Here is an 18748-nt window from a genome sequence, read left to right on the forward strand (position 1 = left end):
CGCGGGCAGAAGGGGGTGGGGGGGTTTGGATCTTTGTAAACCTCGCTGGAGTCCAAAAGTCAGTTCAAGAAAATCCAAAAAAAAAAAGTATGCACTACCAGCAAGTTGCTCAACCCCCCCTCCCTTCTCCCATTCAAAGTGCAAACTCAGCGGCTGAGAATACCCTTCGCCATTGCGACTGTCTCAGTTTCGGGGAGGACGGGGAGTGGGAGAGGGGGGTGGCACACCTGGGACCCTGGTCCGGCCTAAGGCAGCTGAAAACTACAAAACACTCAATGGAAGCTCTGAGAGAAACGAGAGTGGAGATGACAAGAGACTGGTTGGTAACAGATTCAGATTCTCACCCTGAAACCCCCCCTCCCACCCAAAAAAACTTACATATATATATTTTTTTATATATCCATATCACAGTGTGAATATCCAGCGTCCATGTTGGTCATTATCATGGATGGAACCACTGCACAGGAGAGAGGAGCTTCCACATCTCATTCATCCCAGTACAATCAGTTGAACTTTTTAAAAAAGGTCCTAATAACACATCCATAGTACACATTCTGACAGAAAACGGAGGCATCACCCCCCGAGCCTTCAGAAGTGATATGCTGATCTAGGAAACCGTTTCTGGGCTTTCCCCCCCCCCCATCCTTTGGATATGTAGCTGGGTTGTGAGAGTGCAGGATACGAACTAAGTAGGAGGGGGAGGGGGGGGGGAGGCAGCACCGTTCAGGTGAGTCCCTCTTTAAAAGAAATGATACAATAATGAGGAAACAAAAGCAAAATGCAGTAAAAAGCACAAAAGTAAGATGTGTAGATTAACAGAACTGATTACACAGATTGAGAACTAAAGAAAACTAAAGAAAAACATTTTCTTTTTTATTTTGCTTAACTGAAAATTTGGGATTAAAGTGAAATACTTGTCATAAAGAAAAATAAACCAATAAGTAAATTACGACTCTTTTCAATACACATTAAGCAAAGAGATCATTGAATTGAATTAATTGCTTCAAATTGCATCCTTGTTTTTTTTATTTTGTTTTTTTTAATTCTCTGCTACTTTTTTTGTGTGTGTGTGTGTGTGAGTGTGTGTGTGTCTCGAAACGTCCAAGCTGGTGGGTGGGAGGAAACATTAGGATTTGTAATTTGAGGTAAGCCAGGTCAGGCCTTCGTATAGTCCATCCCCTGTCGTTGCACACGAGGGCTGAACGTACCAATTCCTATCCCGGATCCGGGTCAGGCCCAGCTTCTCCTGGATCTCGTGGGGCTTCATGGCGTCTGGCAGGTCCTGCTTGTTGGCGAAGATCAGGATGATGGCGTCCCTCATCTCCCGGTCGTTGATGATCCGGTGGAGCTCCTGCCTGGCCTCGTCGATCCGGTCCCTGTCAGCGCAGTCCACCACAAAGATCAGGCCCTGCGTGCCCGTGTAGTAATGTCTCCAGAGGGGCCGGATCTTGTCCTGGCCGCCCACGTCCCACACGTTGAACTTGACGTTCTTGTAGGTGACGGTTTCCACGTTGAACCCCACCGTGGGGATGGTGGTGACCGACTGTCCCAGTTTCAGCTTGTACAGGATGGTGGTTTTCCCGGCAGCGTCAAGTCCAAGCATCAATATTCTCATCTCCTTGTTGCCAAAGATCTTTGACAGCATCTTCCCCATCTTGTTTACTGTGCATAAATACTTTGTTAGAAGAAGAAGGGGAACTCCTAATTAGAGCCAAGCTTGTTTTCAGGACAACAGAGAAGGCCGGGGTTCAACGTGAAGCTACACACGTGACAACAGTGGGTTGACACAAGTGTCAAAAAAAAAATCTGAGAGCTGGCAGCAGCGTTTAGGTCTTTACAGTACAATGAGCTGGATTGAGGTAATCTGGCCTGAGGAATCAGAGGGACTTCATGGGGTGCTGTTGTAGATTTGGGTGGGGATATATTTTCATGATCCACTGCCCTCCGATGTGAGAAGAAAAAACGACATTCCCTTCTTTCAAAGTCGGCTTAGACCACACACTCCCTCCCAAAACCAACAAAAATATGGGTCGACTCTGCTTACAAGATCTTTTTTTCCTCCCAGGTGAACGAGCAGAGTCTGGTTTGAGGAGTTCTTTCAACCTAAGGACAATATAAATCAGGCCCAGGCCAAGCCGGGGGATCCCACTTCCTTCTTGGCCGCCGGCTGTCCACACTTAGCTTATTCCCCCTCGGTGAATTTCGAAGCACGCCGATTTTCTTCGCTAACCGGCGGCGACAATTCAGAGCCTTCCGAGTCCGCTTCAGTACCGGGGTAACCACAGGAGGACCGCTCAAAAGGTCATTGATTCATCCGACTTTCTTCTCTTCCTTCCCCCTGTGACATAGGAGCGGTCCGAAGAAGGGAGGGGTGTTAGTACAGAGGACAACTTTGAATCCGACAAAAAAAGAAAATACTCTCTCTGCTGAAACCTACAAGCTCAACGGAAAACAGATGAAAAAAAACTGCAAGAGCGGGATAAATACCTGCGTCTGCGGCGACCATTCCCCAGTCCCCCGGGCCGTTTCTCCCCCACTCTTGCCGCTCTCGATTTGTCTTCCTCCCTCTGTGTCTCCAGCCGTTCAGTCAGGCACAGCGGTGGCGGGGCTGTTACCGGAAAAGGTGCGGACCGAGATCAGCCGCCACTTCCTCTGCAGCGCGCACTCACACACACAGAGCAGTGCTGCGTTCAGGAACACGAGTAAAGCTCCGTCATCTGAAATTATAAAGAAATAACGCTAAGACTATTAGCATGAGCTTAAAAAAAAATAAAAATAAAAAATAACATGTCAGACAAGGAACATAGTCCAAAGTAATTTCACTTGGTTTGCTTTCTTGTACTTTATTTGATATAAAACAATGTAAATGATAAAAAACAGACCTTGTCTAATTTGCCTAGTTTACATGTTGAACACCTTCTGAGTCATAAAGGAATTAATATTTAACTTAATTTAATTTACATGAAATAAAGTAAATTATTTCATATAAAAAACTAAATACAGGTAAGCGTATCTTTGTAAATCTATAAAGTGCTCAATAACTTCAAAAGTAAAATACAATTTGAAATTATCAATAACTATTACAGTGGTGACTTTAAAAAAAATATTAAGCTTGAATATTTATTTATGGAATCTTATTGTTATTACAGAACTTAATATGCTATTTTTGTTTTCACTTGTATTCATAATTTTAAATTTATTTGAGCAGGGTCTATAGACCCTAAAGCCAAAGGCTAATTTATTTAGATCAAGTTAATATTATTTGTCAAAATCAATACATAATTATCTTAGAATAAAATTACAAACATAGACTGAAACAATATTTCAGAATGTGTTAATTCTTTAACATGATAAATAATTTATTATTTACTACTCTTTATCTACTGTACAGTATGTACAGCCATGTGGCTATGGGAAATAAATGTTTCCGATTACCCCTAAAGGCGCCGTAGCCATTTCGCATGCGCGCAAGAAAAAAAAGAAAGCGGCAGCTCAGTTGCAAGTGGCCCATTAGCTCGTATTGCCGCCATTAGAACGCTCATATCAGACACAATCACCTCCAATGTGACGTGTACTTTTTTTTTTAGTAAAACTACTAAAATAGTTCATGCGGCACAAGGATTTCAAGATGGGTTTTACAAGCGGTTCTTTCCAACATGTCCGATCAGTCATTCAAACAGTTTCCGTTTGATTAGTGCGTGACGTGGAGGCTGTGCATGAAATGGGCGGGGGGTGAGTGAGGGAAACTACAGCGCTGCTGTTCTGTCAAAATGCCAGTGGGGTATGGCAGGCCGTTTTAACGTAAAATCGGTTTCGTCAGACTATCTTTAATTACATTCCAGATGTAAAATGGACACAACTACATTTTCACCATTCTGAATGGTATTTTAAGATATCTTCATTTAAATTGTGCCCACTAAGGAGAAGAATTCAAGATATGGTGTATAAGCACCCATACAGCTGCATGAAAAATTTTGGGTGTCCTGTGATGAAACCGATTTTGAGTTGCTATAGTTTGCCATAAATGGTGGTTCAGGAAAAATTTACCAGGGGGACAAGAGTGGGACCAGTGTTTTTTTTAATGGGAGGTTCAGAACAAAAGAATGCAACAAACAAAAAAATTAAACAAAACAGGACAATATAGCATGGTTTAATCAGACGACCTCTGAAGCTGCAGGTTTCTATGTTTAAACTACAACATAAACGTTCGGTAATTTATATAATCATGGTTTCATTTGATCAACCCGAGTAAAATATTTATTCAGTTTTTAATGGCAACTTTGCACGTGATGTCAACTAAGAACAAAACAACAAATAAACATAAATGAAAGGTACTCACAGACCTGACATTTTACATCTAGGATATGAAGAGCTAAAAATGCTACTCTTAACCCAGTCCCTAAGCAGTTGTTAGGTCAACAGGGGGCCACAATGTCACACAAGTAAAGTTCACAAATGATATTTTCTACAATGACACAATTTGACTAAATAAATCGTTTGATCCTTGACATTTAAAATATTACATGTAAGTCAAGGAATAAAAAAACAGTTTCCTAGTGTATTTTGTTGCTGAACAAGCTAATATTAGTGTGGTTTTCTTTTTATAGTCTGTCCAAGTCGCATTAACAACTGAATGGTCACGCATAGTAAAAAGACACTTAGGAATGTCAAGACAGAATAAAAGAAGTTAGGTCTGTGAAAAGCATCTGAATTAATTTTTTAAAGTAAAAAATGTAAATCAAGATGTATACATTCTATTAATCTTTACATGTTTTGTTTTTCAATATGCACAGATTATCTCAAGTTCTCTCCAAATAAATCAATCACATAAGCAAATGTGATTTAACACACATTTAGTTATTCAGTTGCTAATATTGCTTTCTTGTTGTGAACTAATGGTTCGGTTCTTCAGGTAGGTTGTTCAGTAGCAGTTCAGACAGTCACGAACGTTTCCCAATATCGTGATAGCAGGAATAAGGAAAAACATAACTCAGAATAACAAGCACAGGTTTCCTGCCAACAAATATGGCAGATGATATTAAACAACCAGCGTCCATGTAACTCCAGTAAGTTTGGGCTTGTTTTCCTCTCTTATTTTTATTTATTTATTTATTTATTTACTTGTTTGTTTTAATATAATAGATGTACTTACATTTTAATATCATTGGATACATTTTTGTCTTAGTGTAAATAAAGTTTGTTTAAAAAAAAAGTCTTTGCCCCTGCGCTTTTCCCTGGTAACCCCGTTCAGCGTGTCTCCATGGTGTTCTGAGCAGGCATGCGCACTCTGGGTCTGTTCTTCCCCCCAAGTTGATAGGTATGGTGGATGACGCGCGCCTGTCGGTTGTTCGGTTATAACTTTTGAGAGTAATTACCGTTTGAGAGGATTGACTTCAGTGACTTGGGAGCTGCAGGTGAGATTTTCAACCACGACATTCATCCTACTTTGCAATCAATGACTACGATTAGACATTGTGCTAATGCTAGCCACGCTGGTGGAGACGATAACCGGCTAGCCAGTCTGGTGTGTAGTACCAACTGGGGACGAAATCAAAAAGGAAGATTTATAGTTGCGTTGCTTTGTTATCTCAGTATTTCAGACCAGTTATTAGAGAGGGTATTTGATTATGCATAAAAGCAAATATGGAAACAACGCAATCGGGAAAAATGTCTCTATGCTATTGCTAGCTAGTTAGCTTAACATTCGCGTCAAGTAGACAGGCTTAGAGGCCCAATTTATCGCTGAACTTTGAGCAAGCGATCACCCGGATGAGACATCGCCTCATTTCAGCAAACCCTCTCAGTCATAACGCTGGTATCTTTTCTCTTTTTTTTTTAAACTTGAAGTTTTTATTTTATTTTATTTTTATTGGGCATGTTATGAAGCTAACACATCTCCGCTATTATTTTTAGCAGGTCAGCTTGAACCTTGTATCGAAATTGAATTTAGGACTAGGAAGTATCTTGTTGCACCACCAGCTGGCGCTTCTGTCACCTGTCTGCATGGGGTTTATTTTCGGCGCCCAGTCATTTAAAAGTACAGTAATCCATCTTAATGTAAACGTTGAGCTAAATTGAAGCTTGATGTTGCTTTAGATGTAATGAATGGGTCCTGGAATTCAATTTAGGTTTTTGTTCACCTGGTGGAAAGACGCCATCAGTTGAGTTCTGGGAAATATGCTTTGGCTGCTTCAAACTACTTTTCTTGATCAATAATTAGGAATGTGTAATTATTTTCTATTAAGAGCCTATCCTCTGACTTTGTGCTTGTAGCATTTAATTTAAAAGAAAATTGGAATTCACTTCCTTTTTTTTTACTTGGTTTTGCTTGTAAAATAAAAGGTGCATCCCGTATTTTTACTACTCATAAAATAACCAATATGTTTTTCTTTTCCCCCAACAGGTCTGTGATTCTAAAGGTGCCACTTTTACTGGAATGCTGGACACTGAGTCCACAGCCATGGAGAGTAATGGGAACGAATCTCTTCCTGACCTTCCTGCTCAGGCAGCGGACTGGTCCTTGGAGCAAGTTCCTCCACAGCCGGACGCCAGCGTAGCGCCGGAGGGCTCCAATTCTTCTCAGGACGATCTGACACAAGAGCAGCAGCCGAGCCAACAAACGAACTCCTCCGAGTTGGGATCCGTGGAGAAGGCTGTGGAGCAGTTTCAGCTCGCCAGCGCGTCTCTTTTCCAAGAAGAGCATCCTCCTCCACCGCCACCGCCCCCTCCGCCGCCACCTACAGAGGATCCAGACCAACCGCTGCAATTTGCTACTGAGCCTCAGCCAGAGGCTTTTGTGCCAGATGGAAGTCAAGGTAACTAATAATAGCTAATCTAAGTTTAACATCCTTGGGTATTTAGTAAGGCAGCAAGCCTAGGATCAAATGAAAAGACTGTAGACTTTGAAACTGAATGTTCCGTTTTTCTGTTATTATTTTTTAACTTTTCTACAAATCTTTTGTAGATGGTACCGAAGCCACACAGATGGAGGATGGCATGGAGCTGGAAGAACCAGCCCGAGACGGTTCACAGGAAATTTCTCTTCCAACAGAACCAACCCCACCCTCAGAGTTTGAAAAGCTTTTTAAGATCTGTGAAGACAGCCCAGAGGACTTCAACGCCTGGGTTTCACTGCTGCAGTATGTCGAGCAAGAAGTAAGAAAACATACTTGAAATACGGCAACTCGCCTCCGTCGCGCTTGTATGTAATGCCTGAGGTTTTCATTTAGAAACAGAGTTGTAATCTTGTGTTTCCATTGTGTCTTTTGCAGAATCTTCTTCTCCCTGCAAGGAAATCGTTTGATGTCTTTTTCCTGCGTTATCCCTACTGCTATGGCTACTGGAAGAAATATGCAGACATGGAGAAAAAACACGGCAACCTACAGGTTTCAGAAGAGGTACAAGTTCCTCTGAGACTTTTTTTGTTTTTTTTATATATATATATATATATATATATATTTCCCCCCCCCCAAAGCACCAAAATTAGGTCAACAGACAGAAACAAAAATAAATCAGAGTCCAGTGCAGTCCTTTTGGTATTTATATTGGAGTGCTTTTGTTAATATGGTTCATTAATAAGAAAGAAGGGGGTGGAGCGGAAGCATTATGTAATAAGGAGAAGAGAAAAAAAACTTTTTTTTTTTTCTTGATGATTTTATATAGTTTGAGGGGAAGCTACATAGGGAAAGCAGTATTATCACAGTTTGCATTATGACGTCTCTCCACCCCAGCATGCCGTTATGCCATGCATGTTGTAGATGTTTAACTGAAACACCCAGTTGCATTGGACTAATAATTATCCTGGCTGTGACATGAATGAGCTCTTTGAGGTAACTGATTGCTTTAAATTAAAGTGTCCAGAAGTGGGAACAAACCTGAAACGTGCTGGACAATGCCTCAAATTCCAGAGTTGGGGAAAACAGTCGCGTAATAAAAACAAACTCTTGAACTTTGTGGTTGGACTTAAATCTTTATCTGGTTGAGCGCGCCAAAGCATTCAGCTTTTACAGAGAATCATAAAGCCGTTTCAGCTTCTAACAAACGACTTTCAAACACTCTCCTACCAAGGTGTACAGAAGAGGCTTGCAGGCTATTCCTCTTAGTGTGGACCTTTGGCTTCACTACCTCACCTTTATCAAAGAGAACTCGGACCCCAACGATCCAGAGACGGAGGGACGAATCCGAGCGTGAGTACAGCGTTCGTTGCCTAAACGTGACCTACTTAAAACCCACGACTTTCACAATAAACATCCCTTCTTTTCCTTGTTTTTTTTATAGTTCATACGAACATGCAGTGCTCGCAGCAGGCACAGATTTCCGATCTGACCGCCTTTGGGAATCCTACATAAGCTGGGAGACGGAGCAGCAGAAGCTGGCTAACGTCACCACCATCTACGATCGCGTCTTAGGCATACCGACGCAGTTGTACTCCCAGCACTTTCAGAGGTACACAGGAGGACGAGCAGTTAATTTTTATTTCATGTTTTTTTTTTTTTTTTTTTTTTGTTAAACTACTTCAGTCACGCCTCTGAGACTGAATGACATTTTGGTTTTCGTTTGCTCAGGTTCAAAGATCACGTGCAGGGCAACCACCCCAAATACTTTTTGTCAGAAGAGGAGTTTGTTCAGCTCAGACTCGAGCTGTCTAAGTCCAGCCTGTCTGGAATGGTCGGCGAAGACGGAGAGTCGAACGTTCCTCAGGAGGAGCTGCCACCGGGAACCGAGGATCTCGCCGATCCCGCCAAGGTAAGAACGTCGCCGCCATTCCTGGTAAGGGACAAAACTGACAACATTCCACTTGCAGGTTTAGCAGGAGCATTCCTGTTGTCCATGATAACATAGGGTTAAAAAAACAACGAAAAAAAAAAAAAAGAAAATGCTCAGGTTTGAAGAAGTTTTTCTATGTCACCAGCCAAGCCAGGAGATCCAGTAAGGGACTCGCCCTTAAACTAAAAGGATCAACCGGGGCTCCTTTGAACCCAGCTGTGCAGGGTGCAAACTTTCCTGTCCCCTCTACAGGCTTCTTGTCTCTGGCAACATCATGGTGATGTAAATCCTTGGTTGCAGGACTAGCAGTATTCAACAAGTGGACAATGTTGTGCTGGAGAGAAGCCATAAAAGTGCTGATCTGGTTCTTGGTGTGTTGTCTTTTTCTTTTTGTAGAGGGTGACAGAAATTGAAAACATGCGCCACAAAGTGATCGAGGTTCGGCAGGAAGTGTTCAACCACAACGAGCATGAAGTCAGCAAGCGCTGGTCCTTTGAAGAAGGGGTAAGTTTTTTTCTTCTTCTTCTTTTTTCTTTTCCTCCCTCCATGTTCCCTTGTGAAAGCGGCATTTTCCTGAACGATTTCTCCCTTTGTCAGATTAAGCGACCCTACTTCCACGTCAAAGCGTTGGAGAGAACGCAGCTAAACAACTGGAAGGAGTACCTGGACTTCGAAATCGAGAACGGGACCCCGGAGCGCGTGGTGGTCCTCTTTGAGCGATGCCTCATCGCGTGCGCCCTCTACGAGGAGTTCTGGATCAAGGTATTTTTGTTGGGCTTGAACTCGCGACTCGTTGCTGCTGCCTCCCTGCACTTCCCCATCAACGTTGATAATCACATCATCGACTCAGTTTAAAAAAAGAAAAGAAAAACAACCAGAAAAAAAAAAAACAAAGAAACGTCCTGCACTCTCTTTGCGTGTAACGTTGATATGTGACTGTATCTGTTGTATTAGGGGATGGCCAGCTTGCCACACAAGATATGACTGCAGCATTTGCCAACTACTACGTTGCATCTTCTTCGTCTCCCACTACCTTACAGAAACTTATCTAATTGGTTCCATGAAGGTGCTGATGGGTTTACACAGAAAATTTCTCAAAACGATCTTGTCTATGAAGCAATTCACTGAGTGTGCGAACTGTATTTACAGGTTAAAAATGTTCTGTTTCTCTTGCCTTTCTTCTTTTCTTCTTCTTTTTTTTTCCTCTGTCCTCTTGCCTTTCTCCCAACTTGCTTTCCTTTTTTTCCATTCTAAAGTATGCTAAGTATCTAGAAGGCTTCAGCACTGACGGTGCGAGACATGTGTACAAGAAGGCGTGCTCCATACACCTGCCCAAGAAACCTGCCATCCACCTTCTGTGGGCAGCATTTGAGGAGCAGCAAGGTAAAAACATAAATTCAGCAAGCCGATCGATTTAACTTTATAGAATGTAGTATTTGCACAGTCCACAGACTTTTTAACGGGGTTATGGCCTGAGCCTGACATTGGGCGGCTTTATCCGTTCTAAAACTGTCTTAAGTTTTAGAAGATTTGGCGCCATTCATGCCGTAATTTCCATTTAAGAAAGAAGGCATTTCAAAGAAGTACCGGCACCATCCATGTTGTTCAGCATCATCCACATAGCCATGAAATGTGAAGCTACACTTTCTAAAAGTAGAACCCAAAGGGAGCACATGGCAGGCAGAAAAGGAGAGGTCCAAGAATTGATCCCTGAGGGACACCACAAGAGAAATGAGAACTTGAACGTAGTCTAACTCAGACAATTCTGTCCCTCTGAAATAAGATTAAATCTACTCCAGTGCTGATCCCTTAATCCCAACTTCATGTCGGCGTCGGTCTAATTTGGCCTCAGGATTAGAGAAATACCAGAATAAAGGTGTCCAAAGTCATGCAGGTTTAAGTAATGTATGTCATTAGGAATTCAAAGGGTCAAAGTGAAACGACATTTAAAGTAATGGGATGCGAGTAAACGATCTCAGGTCAAAGTATCACTCTCGTCGTTCTCCAGGCAACGTGGAAGAGGCTCGCGGGATCCTGAAGGCCTTGGAGGAAACGATCCCGAATTTGGCCATGGTCCGTCTCCGCAGGGTCAGCCTGGAGCGTCGCCGTGGCAACTTGGACGAAGCAGAGGCCCTGTTGAAGGAGGGAATGGAGACCGCAAATAACGAAATGGAGTCGTCGTTCTACGCCGTGAAGCTGGCGAGACACCTGGTGAAGGTGCAGAGAAGTCTGAGCAAAGCGAAGAAGGTCCTTCTTGATGCCATTGAGAAAGACCAGGTGAGGATCTGTCGATACTGGACGACGCAGTGAATACGGACATTACGTTTTTTTGTTTTCTTGGTTGAATGTTTCCTCTTTCAGGACGTCACTTGCTCTATCAGTTGTGTGTAATATATGTATGCATGTCTGCCTTTGCAGACCAGTTCGAGACTATACCTAAACCTGCTGGAGCTGGAATTCAGTGGCGATGTGATGCAGAACCAGGCGGAGATCTTGGCTTGCTTTGACCGGGCCCTAAGGAGCCCGTTGTCCCTGGACTCTCGCATCATTTTCTCCCAGCGCAAAGTTGAATTCTTAGAAGACTTTGGCAGTGACATCAACGCGTAAGTGAAACGGGAGTTAACGTGTAGACGTTTACCGACATGTTGAGCTTTCCGTCTCACCGACATTCCTTTAATTCCATACTTAGGCTTGTGGCTGCGTATGAGGAACAACAGAAACTACAGAAGGAAAGCGACTCTTTAAAGAGAACGGCTGAGAACGGATATGACAGGTGGGAGAGGAAACGGCACATTAGCGCACTGTGTTGTTCTCAAACACCAAGCATTGTTTAACCGCTAAAGCTAAATGGTCTTCAAACCAGAATTGTCTCATTCAAACCTTCTTCTCCAGCTCTCAAGAACCTGACGCCAAAAGGCAGAGACTAGACGATCCTTCCGCAGTTGCAGCAAACGCGATGACGGACATGCAGGCAAACAGCTCTGCATACAACTACAACTGGTACCAGGTAGGTTTGAGTAGAATGCCTTGTTGGCTTATCCACTCCCCCCAAAACAAATGAAGTTGTTAATGGGTTTCTGTTTCTTTATCAGCAACAGTATGGCGGCTGGGGACAAAATTCCTGGGGACAGTACAACCAGTATGCCCAGTACAACCAATACTACCCTCCTCCTCCTACATGATGCACTTGAAGATGGAATTGCATTTTTTTTTTCCTGACTTTAAACCTTGGAGCAAAGCAAATTACCTGGGTGTTGAGAAGATTTTAATTCAGCCACACACTGAGCAGGATAACCTTTATTTTCTTCTTCTTCTTCTTCCACTACTGCTGTTTACTCTGTGCTAATTGAATTTCATGTTACATCCCTGTGTAAGAACAAATTTGGTTCACAAATTTGGTAGGAATGTAAGAATTTGGTTTTAAAACGGCAATTGCTAGAGATGTTGTCAAAGCAATATTGTTTTGATGAAATAAATGTTGAAGGCAAATTGACTTTTTTTTTTGTCCTGTATAAGACAAAAGCGTTTTAATTTTTTAGATCGACTGACTTAGTTTGGTTTTTCTTTGTGTTCTGGCTTTAAGGTTGCTAGAGAAGCATTTCTGTATGTTTCTTGAGTCATGTTTCTTCTTTCCAGACTTGTAAAAATGTCATGATAGTTTCCATGAAGAGCTCCCTGTTTTCTTTGTTTTTTTTTTGTTTTTTTTATTATTTTGACCTGATTTCCTAATAAAGAAATTGATATCCTCAAGGCTTACTGTTTCATGGCAAGAAGTAATCAGTTTAGCACTCATGATATAACCTTATCACGAACTGTTTACAACACACCCACACCGCCACTCAGTCCTCCAGTCAAGCATGTTTCTAGAAGTAAAGTTTGAGTTCCTTATTAGCTGGAGTATACATAAGTTAAGCCGGTAATCATTTTAATGACGGACAAATATTTCATTCGTGAAGTCACGTGATGAATGATCAAATTAAAATAAACAGCTCACCTCCGAGCATAGTTCAATTGTACTCCTAATTATCACTTAGATTGAATTATTGCTCAGTACACGATAAAAACTTAGTTTACAACTAATTTTGACTTAAGAGCTTGCGGTATTTTTTTTATAATACATTTATTTTGTAAATAAAATACAAGATACCTGTTAAATTCGATATCTATACATTTTTCAGTATTGGTTTCAAGTTATTTTGCTTTTCCCTCCGCTGAGTATCCTGGGCGTAACAGTTACATCCGCTAAACCTTACGTAAATCTGCACATGCGCTGTTCTGCCCCTCAGACATTCCTTTTTATGCTTAGCGTGGAACGACTAGCATCAAACGAGGTGAGTCGCCTTCGTTTTCTGGCATTATTTCTTGTTATGAAGTGTCCAGTGACATATTCCTTTGCAAATTTAGCATTATAATCTATAGCCACAATGTGTCGTGGATAGTTTTTTTTCTTTCGAATCTGTATTTAACATATTTTAGACCGACTTCTCTCAAACGCGTGCACCATGTGGCTAAGCTAAGCTAGCATAGAGCTTGCTAGCATATAAATATCTCTTAATTTAGTTACTTGGTGTTTCTCAGAGGGTGTATTTTGCCCTCTATAAAGAAAAAACCCGAATGTGGAGGTTTAGTGATGTGGTCAAATTGATGCTTGTTTCCGTTATTGGATAAAGGGCCACGACAGTAGCAGTTTCCGATCGAAAGGCCGACATGTTGATTTTCAAATACTGTGCTAAAGCTGAAACAAAGTTCTTGTGTCGCAGATTAGCCTTGAGTTGCACCAAAAAGCTACGTTGATAGCTTGAAATTAGACTAACTCAACTGTTGTTTTAAGATTGAATTTAGTTTTATGCAGCATCAAAAAAAATATTGTAACTAAGAATTGTTATAACAGCTGTTTGTAAGAAAGTGAAACAAAAAACAGTTTCTTGTGTAATGACATTAAAATGGCTTTACAGACTTTAAAGATCATGTTATGCTGTTAATGATTAAGCTATGGAATCTTTAAATCTGAAAATCGGGGGCAAGTTATGTCTCAATTTAAAAAAAAATTATATTGTGGCCCTAGAGTGTTTATCTCAAACTATTATAATTTTTAAGGAGCAGAGATTTCTATTGTCAGCAACACTCTGTGTTAGATGTTTATATTTCAGCTATAATAAATATCGACTGACTCCTTTATTCAGCAAAAACCTCTAACATTATAGAAAGTGCATATTTTCACCATTAAAACAGAACATTAGTATGTAACAATGAATTCAATTTGAATTGCTTCCTGAAACATTCTTTGTTAATGAAGATTTTTTAAAAAAATCTATTAAACAGTGATAACTGTTTTAGAATTGACCAATTTACCTCATTATTCTTTTAGCTGTATTGATATGGACACATTTTCTGGGATTAGTAAAGCATTTACTCATAAATAAACTGAGTTTTGGATTATAGGTACAGTTTTTTTTAAAATTGATTCTTAAAATCAAATCTATTCTTCTGATAAAGGCTTTTGCAGAGCTAACATTTAATATGCCTTATGTTGGTCTCAGGAAGTAATATGTAGTGAATGTAATTTTACTTGATGAAACAGAAACCTTAACCCACAATAGCAAATATAAAATAGTTTGAGGGGATGGCACAATCAGGAGGTTGATTGCAAATGCCAGTAATATAATAATTACTTAACCTTTTGGCTTTCTTCCCCTCTCCCAGAGTAAAGATGCAGCTCTTCTTGCGTGGCCAGAACACTCACACCCTTGAGGTGACCGGACAGGAGACTGTTGGCCAGATCAAGGTACATTAAAAAGAACAATCAGTACAATTACAAGCTGAAATTTGTAAGGTTCCAGAATGATTGGTTTTGAACTGAGCTCTTTTTTTTTTTTTTTTGTATGAACAGTATTTTAAAGATGTGTTGACTCTGGTTGTTTTCCAGGCCCATGTCCAGGCTCTGGAAGGACTCCTGGTTGAGGACCAGGTGCTGCTGCTCGCTGGCTGCCCACTGGAGAATGATGCCTCCCTGGCAACCTGCGGCGTGACTGAGCACTGCACCCTGGAGGTGGCTGGCAGGCTGCTCGGAGGTCAGTACATTGTTGCCAGACATTTTCTTGCTTCACGAAAGCATGACTTCAAATATTGAACCACAGTACAGGTTTTAAAAATCATATGGAGTTGTAATACTGTAATATTTGGCTTTTTGTTTAAATTCAACTGTAGTTTGATACATTGACTTTAAGGTAATTTAAAATTGCATTCTTGTAGTTGTTGATGCAATCACAGTATAATGTTGAGTCATGAGTGTATTGTTTCTTCCAGGTAAGGTGCACGGTTCTCTTGCCCGTGCTGGAAAAGTAAGGGGACAGACTCCCAAGGTAAAGTATCCCGTATTCTTTTCTCTTTGTTGCAGAAGTAGCTGTGCAATCAATCGTTTGTCAAAAATTATCTCAAGAAACTGAGGCATTTTTGTTCTTTTTTTCCAGGTTGACAAGCAGGAGAAGAAGAAAAAGAAGACCGGCCGTGCCAAGCGCCGCATCCAGTACAACAGGCGCTTTGTGAACGTTGTGCCCACCTTCGGAAAGAAGAAGGGACCCAACGCCAACTCCTAATTGCTTCAATGCCCTAATGGAGAAGTAACACCATCAGCTGTAGAGTCATCAGTTTTTACCAAGTTGAAAGTTGTCTTGTACAGAATAAAGGATATTTGACTTGGCTTTATCTAGTAATGTCTTTAGTTACACAAACTTGAGTCTCCAGCAAACCAGCTGCTCTTCACAGGGTTTCTTTGTGGTACTAGATGAAAGTTTTCCATTGTTTTCTCTGTACAGCCGTTTCTGTTTATGGTAACTTTAAAAGTAATAATGTGGTAGTAAAAAAAAGCTTTGTGCTTAAAGGCCTTGAAGATAAAGTAATGTTGCCATTAATTCATTTGCATATGGCGCTAAAAGAAAACGCATATTTAACTGCCCTAAAAAGTTGTATTAAACTTGAAATGGTGAATTATGTGTGGAACAAGTGACATACGTTAACTGGCACAGACAAAACAGTTTCCACAGTGATACTTTTTTTTAGTGTAGCACAAAATTAAATTGTTTGCAAATAGTGGAAAACTGGGTGATCATTATGTGATCTTACTTTTCAAAGATGGGGGTTTGCATCTTCATATTCATTCAGCAGAACTACTCAATTATTTTGGTGAGAGCACTAAGGTTTGTCCTTTTTAACCTGAAAACAATTCGGTAACCTCTGAAATGAAAACCACAGAGTTCAATGAAACGGGTTTATTACTCATTATGTACATGCAAAAAAAACAACTCGTTCCACCTCTTAAACACTGAAAAATCATCCGTTTTCCATTTGGTGTTTGAAACTGCCAGCAACCATTTATACTTAAAGTAAACTGACAAATGTAGTCCAAAGACGGTGTAAACTTAAAATCTTTACGGGGGACGGGAAGAAACAGACATTTCGTGCATGTTGGGAAATATTCAATCCACGGACACCAACTCCACCTCAAAAATCAGCTTTGCATTAGGTGGAATTCTGATGGAGCAGGAATTAAGGAAATATTTGCATATCACCAACAGCACAAACTCATGCCCAAATGTGTCAACACAAAGCCTCTTCTGTCAAAACCCGAGTGCCACGTCACCTTCCAGATGAAGAGAAAAGGATACTTGGAATCTGGAACGCCCTTTTTTCCATAAGCCCATTCGGGTTCGATCTCCAGCCGAGCCGTCTCGCCCTTGCTCATCGTCAGCAGGGCCTCATCCCACTGGGGTGAGAACAGAAATAATCACATCCATGTTCTCCAAAGCGACCCGAGATCACAAGTATACATGCAGGCTAAACTGTCTAAATACACTTCCAATATTATCTGGATAAATATCAATTTTCCAGCTGCAAAGGAGCCAAATTTGACCAGATCAGAACTGATCCTTAAGCTTTAACTCATTACAAAACCAGTTCGGATGTGTGAGATCACTGGTGTCATTTTTTTTGTCCATCCAACTGTTCTGAGGTAAAGAAAAGATAAAAAAAGAAAAATGATGGAAGTCATTATTTTTCCATTACCCTCCCAACTTCTGCAAAGCACCACTACCACTAGCAGCAAAATGGTCCCTCAGCATGATGGTGCCACCACTGTGCTTCACACTTCTTAGATCTGAAAGCCTCAACCTTTTACAACCAAAGCTGTACAGCTAATTGTCTCATTCCCTGGCTTGTTCAGTTGGACTTTCGGAGCAGGTGTTTTGTTTCTTCTTGGTTACCAAAATTAATGCATTTGTCAACATGATGAGTAAGTGCAAACCTTCGGAGCTGTAAATACAAAAGGTAATAATGACATACCCCTCTGATGACTTTGCCCAGGCCCACTTTAAAACTCAGAGGTTTGGTTTGCTTCTTCTTTTTTGCACCTGCAGATGGACGAAAGTGTCGGTTTAAAATTCTTTATTGGACTTTGGTGATATTAGAGCACTAATTGGGTGCTTCTCAGCCAGCTTCTACATGTGGATGCAGTCATACCTGCGGGGATATTCGTGTCAAAGACTGTCCCGTCTTCCAGGCTGCCAGTGTACCAGCAGCTCACAGTGTCGCCCTTCTTTGGGAAGTTGGTCTTATCTCCTTTCTTCAGCACCGCTTTGGTATATTTTGGTGGACCCTGAAACAAGCAGTGATGTCTTAAAGGTGCTTTAAACCAGGTAGGAGGAATAAATATATATATATATATATATATATATATATATATATATATATAAACCATGAGTTGAGCACCTCGTCCACAACTTCTGCTTTGACTTCTTTGGGCTTCTCAACCTTCACAGCTTTAACCTGCTCGGTTACGTCCTCCACTGGATCCGTGCCTTTAAACCTCTGCACACACACACACACACAAAGTAAAAAGTAAAAGCTTTTAACAAAAGCCAGCTGAGGATGCAGAATTAGCAACATGAAAAAATTCACCGTTTCCACCACTTACTTTGCTCACGAAGAGCTGGTTGTACGCAATAACCAGCTGCTCTTTCTTTGCAGTTTTGGCCACATTTTTAATGTTTCCCAACAGTTTGTGCTCATTGAGGAACTGAAAGACAACACGCACCACAGAGGAGAATGTCAGCACACTTTGCGTTACTTCATGGCGTGTTTTGGACGCTAACATGTTTCTCATGCTGCTCCCCCTATGCTAACTCTGCAGCATGCTTGCAGAGCAACGTGGGGGAATTACAAAGAAGCTATTCTGACCGAAACCGAGGCAACGCCAAAGCGGTAACCCTACCGAGTGGGCCGCATTGTCCTGGAGGAACTTTATTATGTCTTTTTTGGGCAAATCATCACTTTTGAGCTGCTCATCGCTCCACTCCCGTGCTGGCTCCGCCATTTTGAGAGGTGAGCTGGTGAACTCTGAACTCTGGGGGATGCCTTTCCGTATTGCCCCTTAGAATCCGCACCAGAACACGTTTATATTTAATACACCTCTCGGTGGTTGTGTTTCAGTTCACGTCCAATAAAATGTTAACTAAACTAGGGGTATAAAATATATAAGATATATGGGTAAGTCTACGTAGGTAGGTTTGCAACTCAAAGGCTGTAAAAATGTTTATAATCTTACCTTTTATTAATTTTTCATAATTCATGGTATAACAATTTACTAAAATATATCATTGTCTTAGATTAGAATTGATTTGATATGTCAAATATTATATTGCAATTCTGTGTTTGCCCTGCCACCTACTGGAAAAATGTTGCACTAGTGAAATGATATTAGGGGAGAAAAGAATACATATCAGAATACATGTCACAGGGACAGTTTAACTTCAAATAGTGGGGAAAATGTGTATCTCCTTTTACTTGGTGCATGCAAACTTCTGGTCACAACTGCGTATGTTTCTGAAAGCTGGTGCAACCAGCTGCCGTCAGCAGCCACCTGTTCAGGAAATACAGTTCACCGCTGGATAATTTTTATCTCAACATAAACACAGATGTTCTCTGAAGG

At 41.1% G+C, this 18748-nt stretch overlaps 4 protein-coding genes across 4 annotated transcripts; 2 read left to right on the forward strand and 2 right to left on the reverse strand.

Moving 5' to 3' along the window:
* Positions 1–1041: 1041 nt before the first annotated feature.
* arf6a (ADP-ribosylation factor 6a) lies at positions 1042–2661 on the reverse strand. Its single transcript, XM_015036412.1, has 2 exons — positions 2488–2661; positions 1042–2338 (listed from the first exon to the last, which is right to left on the reverse strand). Exon 2 carries the CDS (start codon positions 1652–1654, stop codon positions 1127–1129), a length of 528 nt encoding a protein of 175 aa, XP_014891898.1. The 5' UTR covers positions 1655–2338; positions 2488–2661; the 3' UTR covers positions 1042–1126.
* Positions 2662–5271: 2610 nt separating this feature from the next.
* On the forward strand, positions 5272–12259 carry prpf39 (PRP39 pre-mRNA processing factor 39 homolog (yeast)). The gene is made up of 15 exons (XM_015036413.1): positions 5272–5414; positions 6404–6815; positions 6965–7155; positions 7272–7397; positions 8068–8186; positions 8278–8445; positions 8565–8745; positions 9163–9270; positions 9364–9528; positions 10023–10149; positions 10775–11043; positions 11185–11369; positions 11456–11539; positions 11659–11773; positions 11859–12259. Exons 2-15 carry the CDS (start codon positions 6437–6439, stop codon positions 11946–11948), a joined length of 2307 nt encoding a protein of 768 aa, XP_014891899.1. The 5' UTR covers positions 5272–5414; positions 6404–6436; the 3' UTR covers positions 11949–12259.
* Positions 12260–12990: 731 nt separating this feature from the next.
* faua (FAU ubiquitin like and ribosomal protein S30 fusion a) lies at positions 12991–15467 on the forward strand. Its single transcript, XM_015036415.1, has 5 exons — positions 12991–13097; positions 14470–14551; positions 14693–14837; positions 15073–15128; positions 15237–15467. The coding sequence occupies exons 2-5, from the start codon at positions 14477–14479 to the stop codon at positions 15360–15362; spliced, it is 402 nt and encodes a 133-aa protein (XP_014891901.1). The 5' UTR covers positions 12991–13097; positions 14470–14476; the 3' UTR covers positions 15363–15467.
* A 552-nt stretch (positions 15468–16019) lies between these two features.
* fkbp3 (FKBP prolyl isomerase 3) lies at positions 16020–18155 on the reverse strand. The gene is made up of 7 exons (XM_015036414.1): positions 18032–18155; positions 17735–17836; positions 17530–17628; positions 17281–17416; positions 17104–17171; positions 16431–16528; positions 16020–16296 (listed from the first exon to the last, which is right to left on the reverse strand). The coding sequence occupies exons 1-7, from the start codon at positions 18131–18133 to the stop codon at positions 16242–16244; spliced, it is 660 nt and encodes a 219-aa protein (XP_014891900.1). The 5' UTR covers positions 18134–18155; the 3' UTR covers positions 16020–16241.
* Between the last annotated feature and the right edge of the window lie 593 nt (positions 18156–18748).

The sequence above is a fragment of the Poecilia latipinna genome, unplaced genomic scaffold, assembly GCF_001443285.1.
Source record: "Poecilia latipinna isolate Pla-1442-1.1 unplaced genomic scaffold, P_latipinna-1.0 Scaffold368, whole genome shotgun sequence".
NCBI lineage: Eukaryota > Metazoa > Chordata > Actinopteri > Cyprinodontiformes > Poeciliidae > Poecilia > Poecilia latipinna.